The sequence below is a fragment of the Sinocyclocheilus grahami genome, unplaced genomic scaffold (assembly GCF_001515645.1).
Source record: "Sinocyclocheilus grahami isolate Dianchi unplaced genomic scaffold, SAMN03320097.WGS_v1.1 scaffold338.1, whole genome shotgun sequence".
Taxonomy (NCBI): Eukaryota; Metazoa; Chordata; class Actinopteri; order Cypriniformes; family Cyprinidae; genus Sinocyclocheilus; species Sinocyclocheilus grahami.
The window spans coordinates 1,322,732-1,338,526 of NW_015505517.1; the positions used below are offsets into that span (position 1 = coordinate 1,322,732).

Consider the following 15,795-nt stretch of genomic DNA (forward strand, 5'->3'; position numbering starts at 1 on the left):
GTGTGTGTGTGTGTGTTCAGTAATAAATCACAGTTAAAATTTTGGCTGATACCAAAGACCAATCATAATTTCAAAAGTACAAAAGACACTGAAAATTAAATAATTAAAATTAAATTTAGGCAACACATGCAACATTAAAGGGAAAGGTCAATGGGAACCAAAACGGTTTGGTTATTCTTCAAAATATCTTCTTTTGTGCTCAGGAATGATGCTGAAAATTCAGCTTTGCATCACAGGAATAAATTAGATTTTAATGTATATTAAAATAGAAAAACGTTATTTTACATAATATTTCACAATATAAAATTTTGGTTATTCTTCAAAATATCTTCTTTTGTGCTCAGGAGTAGAAATGTATACAGGATTGGAATAGCATAAGGGTGATGGGAGTAGCATGTCAATTTTCATTGACAGATAGAATGATAGAATTTCCATTTTTAGTTTATCCCTTTAACGTACTGTACGAACTATGTGTAACAAAGAAATTTGAGATCTTCTAAAAAACATCCTTATTATAATGGTGGGACTTAGCACCACATCATTACATACAAATTAAGAAACATGCACCCTGAAATAAATTTCCAACATCGGCCACTGGTCCCAATGTATTCCCAATATCATCCGTGATAAAAATTATAATAATGATATAATGGATTGGATATGTCTACCATGTGCATCTTATAAAATGACACCTGAAAAGACAGAAAACATTTGTTTTCGGAAAAGAAAAAAAAAAGTCAAAAAGAAAATGAAAGTAGAGGAGAATAAGAAAAAGCAGAGTGAAAGATGAGACAGACAACAAACATAAAGCATAGTGAGAGAGATAAGAAGAGGGTGCGAGAAAGCGTGCTTATCAGTTAACCAGCAGAAGGTCTGCTGATGACTGACAGCAATGACACGACTGAGTGAGCCAAAATCAATCTCAGTACTCTCAGATAAGACTAAACTAAACAACGCTCCCTTGAATGCTTAAAGCCACTAGTCTCTAAAACCCTCAGCAAAGACTGGAGTCCCCTCAAAGCCTCTCAGCATAACCAGAGAATAGAGCTACCCAAAAATGAAAATTCATGATTTGCTCAAGTAATTGATAGCAGTATGTCCAAGCAGCTGCTCCTTTCAATGCAATAAAAGTGAATGGCGACTTAAAGATGTTAAAGGCTTTATTTCAGTCTTTTCCTTATACAAAGCTATTGAATGTGTTGGAATATATAGCAGAGTATTGATGCTTTTTTGGTCAATTTTGGAGCTTGACAGCTAGTGTTCGTCTGCTTTAATTGTATGGAAAAGAGCAGCATAAACATTGCTAAATTTCTCTTCAAGTGTTCCAAGAAAGAACATCATATAGGCTTGGTATGACATGAGTAGACGTCATGATAAAAATCTTTTATTTATAGGAAAATAAACGGCTCATAAAATGATTAGGACACATTCTGAATCTGTACTGTATAAACACCATGAGGCATCAGTTTATTTTATCATAACTCTCACTCAGCAGAGATACAAAACTCCCAAACATTCCCAAATCATGTTCCTGTTAGCGGTCTAATTCAATCTTCCCAAATACAGTTGGAGATTATTATATGTGACCCTGGACCACAAAACCAGTCTTAAGTCGCTGGGGTATATATGTAGCAATAGCCAAAAATACATTGCATGGGTCAAAATTATTGATTTTTCTTTTATGCCAAAAATCATTAGGACATTAAGTAAAGATCATGTTCCATAAAGATATTTGGGAAATTTCCTACTGTAAATATATCAAAACTTAATTGTTGATTAGTAATATGCATTGCTAAGAACTTCATTTGGACAACTTTAAAGGCGATTTTCTTAATATTTAGATTTTTTTGCACCCTCAGATTCCAGTTTTTAAATAGTTGTATCTCGGCCAAATATTGTCCTATCATAACAAACCATACATCAATGAAAAGCTTATTTATTCAGCTTTGATACGCTGTATAAATCCCAATTTCAAAAAATTGACCCTTATGACTGGTTTTGTGGTCCAGAGTCACATATGAGAATGTAGCCGTGTTCTATCTGCAGTGAGTTACATAATCAAAGCGTAAAGGTTACATACATGTGAGCATTTTCAAGGGTCAAACCAGTCAATGTTATGCGTGTATTCTAAAGGTCATTTTGTACTGGTTCGCCACATTTCTCAAGAACCGTCTCATTAAAGGGCCGATGCACTGTTATATCACAATATGACCTAAATGACACTAACCTCCTGATTTGACATTGTAAATCAGGAGAGGGTGAAAGTAAACATTTCTAACTCCAAAGTAAATGCCAACGAGGAACAAATGGCACATATTATATTACTTTGTAATCTAGGTGTTATCAGGTCGTGATAAGCTGCATATGAAGTCGTACTACTCTTTAATACTTACTGAACTTACCAGTGGCAATAAATCCTCTTACCTTTGATGCAGTAAGACATAACAGAGAATGATAGGTTTGTAACACCTATTTGAACACCCAGGATTTTCTTGTTCTACAAGTTTCACATTGTTCATTCAATTCCCTGGGATGGGAATTTACATGGTATGCCTTTGCAGCCTCCAATTTAGGGTTAGCTTATAACTTAAGGCTGGTTATGCTGACTGATGTACAAATGTGAATACACAGCTTAGCACAGGGTTAAAAGTGGCCTTTAAATGGGGATAAAGTAGATTATGCAGGATTAAACTCAGGATGAAAATCTCTGAATTTAATTCATGAACTCAGAAAGTGCACAGAATATAGGCCATTGTTTCGAGGTATTTTAACACCCACACAGGAAAGGATTTAAACAGATGAAAAGATTACAGAGCCAGATCTTGAAAATCCACTTAAATAGGCGTCTGTGCATACCAGTTAACCTATTCATCTGAAAATGCCCTAAAAATAACGAAAACCTCTTCAACTGGTGAGGATGGTGCTGTGCTTACAAACAAAAAGAGCAATAAGTAGACCTAAAAATGCCTTAATTAAAATGGAAAAATGCCTGAAGGTGTCTGCATGATATGAAAGCATGTTTCTGCTTCAGAATAAAAAATAAAGTAACGGTTACATTATTGATATATATTTACACTTTTTTTTTTTTATTATTGAATTCCAAGAATACAAAAAATTCAGTAGGTTCTCAATATATATTTAACAAACTTTGTAAATGCGAATAAGGACACATAAGGAAGAATGTAATTAAAACTAAATTAAATATATTAAAACTATTAAAAAAAATGTTTTAATTTAAATTGGACAACCTTACTGCCCAGCCACATCTCATCAAGGATGAGATGTCATTATGAGAGGGAGGGGACTTTAATATTTTTATTAAAAATTGTGAGTGCAAGTGAATAAAATAATAATGATATGATAAATACTGAAATATACCCTAAAGAAATAAGTAAAGGAAAAGGAAAGGATTTGAGGTGTGGCCAAGTATGGTGTCCCATACTTGGAATTTGTGCTCTGAATTTAACCCATCCATCTGCACACACACAGCAGTGAGTAATGAACAAACACACACACACACACACATCGTGAACACACACCTGGAGCAGTGCTGCGGTGCCTGGGGAGCAGATGGGGGTTTCACTTCAGTCCTAGTATTAGATATTCCACTTGTTTAGATATTTTGTTCAATAATGAAGAGTTTTTCATCAGAACTGACTTCACTTTTATAAACAGTTTTGCATTACTCTAATCAAACTATCAAAGTGACTTTTAGAGTATGTTTTGCTTGAAAACTGTGCTTGTGCTGTCTTCAAAAATAAATGGCCATTTAAAAAAAAAAACTTTTTTCCCTAATGTAATGAAACTCGTACATTAAGTGTCAAAACATTTCTGGGGACACTGTACAAGTTTGCTATGTAGAAAGTCACTCATCACTATGTACTAAATGTCATGCATGCATTGAATGGTGTGATGTTCTTACCTCCCATCGACCGTAGGTCAGCAGGAACAGGCTCAAGGGTATGGCGGTACCGGACATGGCATGCGTGGAGGGCATGCTGTACTCAGAGTTGTAGAACATCTCCACCTTGACCACCGGGGGCGAGGCAGGTCTCGGCCAGCGGATCACATCTTTCGTGCACTGGCCGAGATACATGACCCACACCCAGACGACGACTAACCGGCGGCTCACATACGCGTCCACGTTCCACATGAAGAACGGGAAGAATGAAATGTAGAACAGCTCGTTCCCTAGCTCGGTACCAAGCGTGAACAGGTAGTAAAGAAACGTATTGTCGATTTTGAACTCCTGCCCGACGTCTCCGGTGAGAGAGTTTCTGCGCAACGGCTTTACCGCGGATTCTTGAGCCTCGACCCTGTCTTTATCCCGCGCCTGCCTGTTGACGTTTTCTCCCGCAGCCCCGTTCGCCACGCCGTTATTGCGTTTCTCCCTGTCGCTCTCTACTCCCGCTGTTCTACGGCGGGTGGCATCCCCTCCTCCGTTCTGAACATCCCCATGGCGAGTGCTTGGCACCCCGTTACAGAGTCTGTCACGCGGTTCGGTCCCGCACACCCCGCACAACCGTTGGAAGCGCGCGACGTGCTGAGGGTCCTGCAAATATTGCATGAGACGAACGAATCCCACTTTCAACCCGCCTGCCATGTCCAGCGACAAACTGCGCAAGTTGAATCCGCCCGGTAAGACCAGGAGAAGCTTGAGCTACTGACTGAGAATGAACCGTGCTGTGGGTTATTAAACCACTTCCTCCATTGCTGTGCTTATAATAACAAAACACCCATTCTAACCAAGACAAATAGACTTATAACAGCTGTTAATGTTATTGCTGGACATATGAAGAGAAACTGAACCCAAAAAAACTACTTGCAACGATTTACAAACCTCCCCCCACGCCGTATCCGGTGTTGTGTAATATTCAGTTCCTGTAAAAAAAACTGTTCCAGTGGGTGGAGTAAACATGAATATTCATGAGTTCTCATATTGTGGGCGTGTCCTTGAGACAACGCGCAAACGAATGGAACTGAAAATATTAGTGCACGCTCTTCAAATCGCAATTTGTTTATTGGATTATTGCGAAAAGGTAACGAAGTTTCCATGTGAAGAATTAACTGCAACAGTTTCAAAACAATGCATAAGTTTGTGTTATATGATAAATCGTCTGAGCTGTTCTGCCTGAATGATTACAGGCACACAGCAGAGCAAGCAAGCGAATAACCTGTGCTTAACCAGGCTAATATAGTTTACTCTTTGCTGTGCTAAGCTTTTTATTTCATTTGTGAGACTAATTTGATAATTTGATTAGTAGCCTACCTAGTTGTCATTGGTGACTAGTACTGCAGTGTGCTTACAGCCAGAGGCGGACAGTAACTAAGTACATTTACGTAAAAATCTGTCTTTACAACTTTTACTTGTAATGGAGTAATATTTGACAAGCAGTATCTGTACTTTCACTCAAGTAATGGAGTTGAGTACTTTGTCTGCCTCTGCTTACAGCAGTGCTTGAAATAAACCTCTACAAATGTATCTGTGGCCTAATGAAATGTATGTAAGTTAGTCTGTTGGAGTATCCAGTGTCATTCTTAATTTCTTGTTTATTTTGTATATAGCCAGTATTTCTGTTACCTATATAAGCTACATACCTAGCTTTTTTTGTAGTTAAAATGCTAATCATTATAACAAACATTGCAGTTTGTAATTGATTAAATAATACAGTGCATAAACCTTTAAAGCACTGTTATGATGTCTTCTTGGACATAGGTCAGCAGCTACTCCAAGAATATTATTTTATTTTTATTTTAAGAAATCATACATAGGCCTATGTCATCATCACCAATGTCATAATATGGCTTTGTTTTGCTTTTGTGATGTTTCCACATATATTGATCTTCGTGTAAAGTCACTGGTTCAGATGTGAGAGTCACTGGTAGCCGATCTCTGTTTGAACTGGACATACATTAATAATTATCTCAGACTCCAGACACTCACTTAATTTTGCATTGCTTTATTCCATATACACCTATTGTTTTGAAAGTTTCCTCGTCTTTTCAATTTGAGTTATATTCATAAAGCAATTACTTCCAGTACTTTTAGTAACATTTAATGAATGTAACTAATATTTATATAAGCTACTACAATATAATTTTTATGTTTTTAATTTGCTATAAAGAGTCAAAATAAAAGACTTACTAAAACAGATAACATTTTATTTGTTAACCTGCATGTCATGTTTCTATTAACCGACATCAGAGAACTGTGAACATGAAAGGGTGTTCTCAAAGTACTGAAATATATACTAACTTTAATTATTCTCAGAAGATATTCATCTCAGGAGGAGTTAGGAGAACAGAGTTTGGCTAAAATGTTTGGGAATCCCTGTCCAACAGTGTTGAAGAGCAGAAATGGTTTCATTGTGTGTATGTATATATGTATACAGTAGTCAACATTTGAAGTGGATCAAAAAAGTTAAAGGGGTCATATGATGCGATTTCAATTTTTCCTTTCTCTTTGGAGTGTTACAAGCTCTTGGTGCATAAAGAAGATCTGTAAATTCGCAAAGACTAAAGTCTCAAATCCAAAGAGATATTCTTTATAAAAGTTTAGAGTCAGCCACGCCTACCTAAAATGGCTCGTTCTAACACGCCCCCACATGTCTACCTCACTATGTGGGAAGATTTTCATAATACTGCCCAAATGTTCACGCAAAGAAAGAAGACGTAACTTTTATTCTCGCTGTAGTATTGTTGCCGCTGCCGCCATATCCTGAAGACGCTGTGTGTTTCGTTGTGAAAGTGAAACTACTTTGTTTGGTCTTCCAAAAGAGGACGATATCCGCTTCGTCATGCCTAGAGCTGATCCGTGTTGGTCACTGAGGGAATACATCAACTTCGCGCTGTGGCTCGCCGGCACATTTTATGGAGGACTGTTTACTGATCCAGGGACGTTAGACTACAATGCCGGCAGTTCTGACTCACATAAGTACGTTTTCATTTAAATTTGTAGTTTTGTTCCCACTGCCGCCATATCCTGAAGACGCTGTGTGTTTCGTTGTGAAAGTGAAACTACTTTGTTTGGTCTTCCAAAAGAGGACGATATCCGCTTCGTCATGCCTAGAGCTGATCCGTGTTGGTCACTGAGGGAATACATCAACTTCGCGCTGTGGCTCGCCGGCACATTTTATGGAGGACTGTTTACTGATCCAGGGACGTTAGACTACAATGCCGGCAGTTCTGACTCACATGGCTAAAATGTTTGGGAATCCCTGTCCAACAGTGTTGAAGAGCAGAAATGGTTTCATTGTGTGTATGTATATATGTATACAGTAGTCAACATTTGAAGTGGATCAAAAAAGTTAAAGGGGTCATATGATGCGATTTCAATTTTTCCTTTCTCTTTGGAGTGTTACAAGCTCTTGGTGCATAAAGAAGATCTGTAAATTCGCAAAGACTAAAGTCTCAAATCCAAAGAGATATTCTTTATAAAAGTTTAGAGTCAGCCACGCCTACCTAAAACGGCTCGTTCTAACACGCCCCCACATGTCTACCTCACTATGTGGGAAGATTTTCATAATACCGCCCAAATGTTCACGCAAAGAAAGAAGACATAACTTTTATTCTCGCTGTAGTATTGTTGCCGCTGCCGCCATATCCTGAAGACGCTGTGTGTTTCGTTGTGAAAGTGAAACTACTTTGTTTGGTCTTCCAAAAGAGGACGATATCCGCTTCGTCATGCCTAGAGCTGATCCGTGTTGGTCACTGAGGGAATACATCAACTTCGCGCTGTGGCTCGCCGGCACATTTTATGGAGGACTGTTTACTGATCCAGGGACGTTAGACTACAATGCCGGCAGTTCTGACTCACATAAGTACGTTTTCATTTAAAGGATTTGCCACTGATGATTCAAACACGAGTTTTGGGCAGTGTGGAGTAGCACTTGTTGTTTGTCATTTCTCTGATCACAAATGCAGACAGGGTTTTATGTTTAGGTGGCGCGATGCAACGCAACGCGTAAAAAGACAGTATAAGCCATTATAATCAGTAATTATGTCCCCACTGGATGCAACAAATGCCTCGTTTGTAATGGGTTTTAATGTTTTTGTGTCGTCGCTCCGGCTGGGACACGGCATCACAGTATGGTGAGGGGCGTAACATTTCCGTCTCACGCTTAAGTTATTCGGCCAATCACAACGCACTGCATAGCTGGCCAATCACAGCACACCTCGCTTTTTCAGAACGATGAGCTTTGTAAAAATTGATGCATTTCAAAAAGACGGGGCATAGAGGAGAAACAATAAATGTACAGTATGTGGAAAATAATGTTTTTTTTACTTTAAACTGCATAAACACATTTCATTACACCAAATACACAAAATAATGTTCTTTTTAGCAGCATCATATGACCCCTTTAATCAAAGTTGTCCTAAGACAAGAACACATTTTGGTTTTAAGTTTTAGGACAACTTTGATGAAAGGTTTTGATCCACTTCAAATGTTGACTAGTGTATACTTGAAATATATTTTTCAAGTATGTATATACTTGAAAAATGAGAAAAACACTTTTGAATAAGATTTTAAGATGTTAAGCATGATTAACACAACACTGTGGATCATGACATTTCGGTTGCTTTCACACACCATTCTTAAACATGACATGAAAGTAGGTTGTTTTTCAGTGCAACATATGGTCAAAGAACAGACACATTTTAAAGGCACAGTTCATTCAAAAATAAAAATTCACTCACTCTCCTGTTGTTTCAAGGTTGTATGACTCATTCTTCTGTAGAAGACAGTTTGAGAAATAATGACAGAGTTGTCATTTTTGGGTGCACTTATACCTTTAATCTATTAGTGCTTGGAGATTGGTGATTCCCAAACAGGTGAATGTGGAAAGATTTTGATGTTTTTTTTAATAAATAAAAAAACTTAAATATTAATAATAAAAAAGAAATATCTGACATTTGCACATTAAATGCACATTTACTTGTAAGACATTAATAATTCCACATGATATCCATATAATATGAAGAAAAAAAGAACCTGATACTCACACCAGTTTTGCTTATATACATTTTATTAGGCCACAGATACATCTGTAGAGGTTTATTTCAAGCACTGCTGTAAGCACACTGCAGTACTAGTCACCAATGACAACTAGGTAGGCTACTAATCAAACTATTCAATCAAAATGTAGTCTCACAAATGAAATAAAAAGCTTAGCACAGCAAAGAGTGAACTATATTAGCCTGGTTAAGCACAGGTTATTCGCTTGCTTGCTCTGCTGTGTGCCTGTAATCATTCAGGAAAAACAGCTCAGACGATTTATCATATAACCAGTGGTGGCTCGTGGGTTTTAAAATAGAGGAGGCACACTAATTGTATTGGTCTGGGATCCCTGCCGATTATTATTATTATTATTATTATTTGCTTAACCACTTTAAAATGGCTTTTTGGTTGCTTTTAGTCAGAAAACGTAAAGAAAACGACATACATACAGCAAGATAATATAATTTCACTTACCTGGACTATCACTTGAAGCAAACACCCATCCCTTCTTAAAAGTCTGTGTTAAAAGAGAGCTGCCTGTTGCGCCATTTAATTAAGCAGACTGCTGTAGCCTATATCCAGCTTAGGCTGGTTTCCCTTTTTTAAATTTGCATATATACTGTTTGAATGACAGCTTGGTAAATCTGTTGGCGATCAAATATTCAATATCGCTACTCATCATAAGTACTTGGTACATTATCAGCGCAGCAGGAGACGTTCAAACTAATATCACGTAAGTTACGTCTCTAATGATTGGTTGATATCAGAAGGAGGCTAGCCTCCCTTGCAAGGTTTCTTTTCTCAACACTCCTCAACGCTGAAAGTGAGCACTCGATGGTGATTGGCTAATTTGTTTTTACCAACGGAGGCAAGAGAGCTCAGCTCTCCCCTTCTCTATCACCTAGCGGTTGCATTTACATCAGCAGATTCGGCACATTCGCGATAGAAAAGCGGCGCTTTCACGTTATGGTATTACAACTGTGAAATTACAAACAAAAAATACACATTCTGAACAATGAACTGAAATGAATTGTGAATTTTATTAATATTAAATCGTCCTCCTCCCATTTTGACTTCAAAATTATGGGGAAGCTGCGCCTCCCCCTACGAGCCGCCACTGCATATAACACAAACTATGCATTGTTTTGACACTGTTGCAGTTAATTATTAACATTGAAACTTCGTTACCTTCTCGAAATGCACGCTTTTCAACTCGCTTTAATGGATTCATATTTTCGGTGCCATTCGTTTGCGAGTTGTCTTAAGGACACGCCCACAATATGAGAACTAATGAATATTCATGTAAACCCCACCCACTGGAACAGTTTTTCACAGGAACTGAATATTACACAACTCCAGGGGCAAGTTCAAGTTCAACCCCGTGTGCACCGTTTTGCTACGGTTTCCGGGTTGAACAACATGTTTCCTGGAAACGGTGTGCAACGAGTTTGAGATACCTCTTGTTTGGTGGGTGTGTCAAAAATGTCAGCCCAATCAGCAGCAACATGTATATAAACCACGCGGTATTAAAGAGACAGCTGGCACAATGTATTTAACATCCAAATAAATTTACAAGAGCAAGAATATTGTTTGCACATGTTTATTTACATTAAAGGCAAAATAACTGAAATAAGAGCACATGTATGGATATGGAACGTCTTTAAGTCTGTCTAAATATCATTTAGTAATTGCAATGCCTTCTGGTCCATATCCTTACCTTAGGAAGGTGTGCTAGACACTGATTAATAATGTAACATAAAAATACTATACATATTTATATATTTTGCTGTTGTACTGTGGAGTGACACTTTCATAAACTTTTCTATATTCCTCTGATTATATAATGGTAAATATTACAATATCATAGCACAACAACAGTGATCAGCAATAATGATAAGCCGAATACTCACAATAAAAATAATAAGGTCATATAGATCATAACACAATCTTGGAAGTAAGAAGTGGATTGTCCTTCACCTGAAATGTTTGTCTGTTCATCCTGAAATGCGAGGCAAATGTTGGATCACAGTAATTAGGAACCACAGTTTCCACAAATCTCTTCACTTGATTGGGATGTTCTCTTTTATTCTGGACGGCAAGGGCAGTGACTGTAACATCGAGCATATTTTGCAGTATTAAACACGTATTTATCAGGCTCCGACAATTCTTCAAAAAGAACACAAAGAATGGCCTTCTCAGCTGCCATAGTTGCAACTCTTGCGTCATCAGAACAGGGTGTTCAACACACCACCGTTTCCTTTTAAAAAACGTTTTGCACCGTTTTTGTCAGGGCTGAAGCTGAACGCAGCCCAGGCCTGTTACAGACAGATCCGCGCGACCACGAGTGGGTAGAGTGACATTAAGCAAGAGCCGTGTATTCAAAATAGGCGGGACTTAGCAGCCCGGACATCGTCTATGATTGGTCAGTTACCATAGGTCGAAATAAAAATAATAATATTTTAACTCTTCGCTGTTGGATATTAATCCAACTGCTATAAAATATAATGATTGACTTTATTTACAAATAAAATATTACCCAACCCGCCCCTGAAACATCATAGAGCCAGCATTCACGTGGTAGCTGTTACTTTTCACAGCGCTGTGGATTGATTGGCCAACCCGAGAAGTTTGTGATTAAGAGAGATTTATAAAGCTGATTTATATCCGTACGTCAAGTATTAATCCTTCAGGTTCACGAGAACGCTTCTAGGCCGTTTCTCAAACGGAAGGCTGCATCCTCCAGAGTCCGGAGGTCGCATTTGTAGGCTGATACTTCATAAAGAAGATCTTATTTTAGAATATTAACAGTTATACATTTGACCATTATTCTTAGTTAAGCGTAATTGTTGTAATATGCTTATGACTCGCGAATGTAGCGCTCGGTTTACTGAAATAAACCAGGCTTGATGACTTATGCAGCCTGTAAACGCGACCTCCGGAGCATGCAGCCTTTCGTTTGAGAAACGGCCTTAGTGTAAAAACCTTTTGAGATTTTTAAATATAGCTCAATGGAATATTCGGATTCTTGTGCCGCAAAGCGCCCCCTGGAGTAAGACTACCTTTGTCAAGGAAACGTTTCATGCACGAACCGATTAGGCCATCACTCGAGACTCGGCATAAACTGGAGGAAAAGGCCAATACTGATACATTTTTTATGTGCATATATTTATTTACACAAGTTGTTTTAGTGAAAGATTCAATATCATATTTTTATTTGACTGCAGTGCCATGAAAATAGACAATTCTCGTATGCTACTTTTAAATCTTTTGGCAAAATAGCACTAAATTCTCTGAGGAATAGTGTTCTCTTTGAAACAAAAAAATAGCTCCATTTCAAAATAAACTTGATATCCATGTCTATGCTTTGAAATGTCCAAAAGATAGCACTTTGAATTTAGATTTCAGTACATTACATTCAGATATTGAATAATTATAATACACATACAAATGTGCATAAACATACACACAAAATATTAATAGTAAGAGTACCAGTCATTATTAACCGTACCAAAATATTTTTTGCACAACGTTGCCTGTTAGAAAACTTTATGTAACCAACGTATGAGAGACATGCACAGCGATATGAGACAAGAACAGGATCGTCTGAGGTTCTGTGTAAGAGTGAATGGCAGATTTTACACTACATTGCGTATGTATACCTTGTTTTCCTTGTTAGTCATAAACCGTGGTTCTGTGCACCCACATAGCTAGAGTTTTCAGATCCAAAGATTAGAGCCAGAAATGTAGAAAATCTGTGTGTGTGTGTGTAAAAGGAGGCATTGGAAACTCAGTATACTGGCCAGACAACCTGGACAGACAGCCGAAATTTGTTACAAGGTACAAATGAGTGTAAAACAGCATTATAAATGGCAGGTAGTACAGTTGATTGAATGAATGAACCAAAGTGGTCTATGTAGCTGAGAATTCATCGCCATAACACTAGATGGCAGAGTCACCTTAACAGAACAGTTTCTGGTAGCAAATGCAGTAAATTGTTTTGTTTTTTTACATTGTGAAAGCTGCATGTCACTACACTCTCAGAAAAAAAGTACAAAAACTGTCATTGGGGTGGTACTTTAATTAGGTACAAATGCTAAAAGGTACATCTTTGTACATTATTTACCCCAAGTGGTTTATATTAGTATCTTAAATTATATTAGTATCTTAAATGTGCGTATTAATACATTTAGAAAGGGTACTTCGTGATATGGTGAGTTTTGTACTTTTTTTTGCTGAGAGTGAGACCCTGTTTAAACCAAAAAAACCAGAAGGCCTTGACAGAAATAATTTTTCACTTCTTATTTGCCCCTACATTTTCATGTTTTCTTAATTTTTTTTACAGTTTCTGGTAGCAAATGCAGTAAATTGTTTTGTTTTTTTACATTGTGAAAGCTGCATGTCACTACACTCTCAGAAAAAAAGTACAAAAACTGTCATTGGGGTGGTACTTTAATTAGGTACAAATGCTAAAAGGTACATCTTTGTACATTATTTACCCCAAGTGGTTTATATTAGTATCTTAAATTATATTAGTATCTTAAATGTGCGTATTAATACATTTAGAAAGGGTACTTCGTGATATGGTGAGTTTTGTACTTTTTTTTTGCTGAGAGTGAGACCCTGTTTAAACCAAAAAAACCAGAAGGCCTTGACAGAAATAATTTTTCACTTCTTATTTGCCCCTACATTTTCATGTTTTCTTAATTTTTTTTGTTAAAGGTTTGGAAACTTCTTTAAAAGAAAAAAAAAAGTAATTAAATTACTAGTTTGACATTAGTAGCCACTTACACAAATATTTCCATATCACAGCAACAAAGCTTTAGTAAAATCACTCCATCCTTAGGAGCAGCCAGGACTTTGACACTTACAATTTTTGTCTTTTTTCTTACAACATAATATAACAACCACAAGGTGCATGGCTTTTCGTTTGCCTTTTTTATCCCTGAAAACAGTGCTTAAGATTATAGCTCTCTCAAGCAAATTTATGAAAATAAAATGTCTGTGGTCAAAGTTCATATCAACAGAGCAAGGCAGTGATAACAAGATGATGTCTTTTTCCGGTTAGAAAATGCACCCTGATATGGACAGACACCTGTCACGTCACTAACCGCAGAGGTCATGCTCACCAGCACAAGCACAAATGCACACAAACCCGAATCCCCTTCTCCCTTAATTTTGGCTCCTGGAAATCAGTCATAGACAGATTGAAAAATCCCCTGCATGTGCTCAATGACATCTCATCCTTTATCATCTAAATGATAGAGTAGCACTGAAGCTCCATGATCAGGAGGCAGGGTGTGGCAGCTGCCCAGGCCACAGATGCACGAGGCTGGGGAGGATGAGTACGGCAGCAGCTTGTACTGCTGAAACTCCTGGAGCACCACCTTCAGTCTCTTCCGCCTCCTCTCAGTCTCCTCCTCCTCTTCCTTGTCATCCCTCTGTTTCTCTCTCTCCCTCTGGGCTTCGTCCAGGTGGATCTTGCGTAGCAGGTTGTTGATGAGCACAGAGCGGCGGAGGTAAGCCTCGGGGTCGTCTAGGAAACGCAGCTTCTGCAGAGACAGGCGCAGGATGCAGCTACGCTCCTCACGCAGGATCAGGTGCTGAGGAGAGACAGACAGGTGAGGAGAGACAGTTGGAAGATGACAGGTGTGAAAACATGAGACAGACATGAACAGGTTGTTTACATGAAATCTATCTATCTATCTATCTATCTGTCTGTCTGTCTATATATCTATCTATCTGTCTATCTATCTATCTGTCTGTCTATCTATCTATCTATCTATCTGTCTGTGTGTCTATCATTTGTCTGTCTGTCTATCTATCTATCTGTCTATCTATCTTTTGATCATTTGTCTATCTATCTATCTATCTATCTATCTATCTGTCTGTCTATCTATCTATCTATCTATCTGTCTGTGTGTCTATCATTTGTCTGTCTGTCTATCTATCTATCTGTCTATCTATCTTTTGATCATTTGTCTATCTATCTATCTATCTATCTATCTATCTGTCTTTTTATCATTTGTCTATCTAGCTATCTATCTATCTGTCTTTTGATCATTTGTCTATCTATCTCTCTATCTATCATCATTTGTCTGTCTGTCTGTCTATCTATCTGTCTATCTCTGTCTTTTTATCATCTATCTATCATTTGTCTGTCTGTCTGTCTGTCTATCTATCATTTGTCTGTCTGTCTATTTATCTATCTATCTGTCTTTTTATCATCTATCTATCTATCTATAATTTCTCTGTCTGTCTATCTATCTATCTATCTATCATTTGTCTGTCTGTCTGTCTATCTATCATTTGTCTGTCTGTCTATTTATCCATCTATCTCTGTCTTTTTATCATCTATCGATCTATCTATCGATCGATCTATCTATCTATCGATCGATCTATCTATCTATCATTTGTCTGTCTATCTATCTATCTATCATTTGTCTGTCTGTCTATCTATCTATCTATCGATCGATCTATCTATCTATCTATCATTTGTCTGTCTATCTATGGATCTATCATTTGTCTGTCTGTCTATCTATCATTTGTCTGTCTATTTATCCATCTATCTCTGTCTTTTTATCATCTATCGATCTATCTATCTATCTATCTGTCTGTCTGTCTATCTATCTGTCTATCTATCATAATTTGTCTGTCTGTCTGTTTGTATATCTATCTATCTCTGTCTTTTTATCATCTATCTATCTATCATTTGTCTGTCTGTCTGTCTATCTATCTATCTATCTCTGTCTTTTTATCATCTATCTATCTATCTATCTATCTATCTATCTATCTATCTA

At 37.5% G+C, this 15,795-nt stretch overlaps 1 protein-coding gene and 1 long non-coding RNA gene across 2 annotated transcripts in view; both read right to left on the reverse strand.

Moving 5' to 3' along the window:
- The window catches only part of sgpp1b (sphingosine-1-phosphate phosphatase 1b), a 17,462-nt gene extending 12,600 nt beyond the window's left edge, over positions 1–4,862 (reverse strand). Inside the window, exon 1 of the mRNA XM_016295642.1 lies at positions 3,923–4,862. Coding sequence (XP_016151128.1) covers positions 3,923–4,603 — 681 coding nt within the window. The 5' untranslated portion in view covers positions 4,604–4,862. The remainder of the gene's footprint in view (positions 1–3,922) is intronic.
- An 8,899-nt stretch (positions 4,863–13,761) lies between these two features.
- The window catches only part of LOC107602934 (uncharacterized), a 3,749-nt gene continuing 1,715 nt past the window's right edge, over positions 13,762–15,795 (reverse strand). Inside the window, exon 3 of the long non-coding RNA XR_001611082.1 lies at positions 13,762–14,598. This is a non-coding gene — a long non-coding RNA (uncharacterized lncRNA). The remainder of the gene's footprint in view (positions 14,599–15,795) is intronic.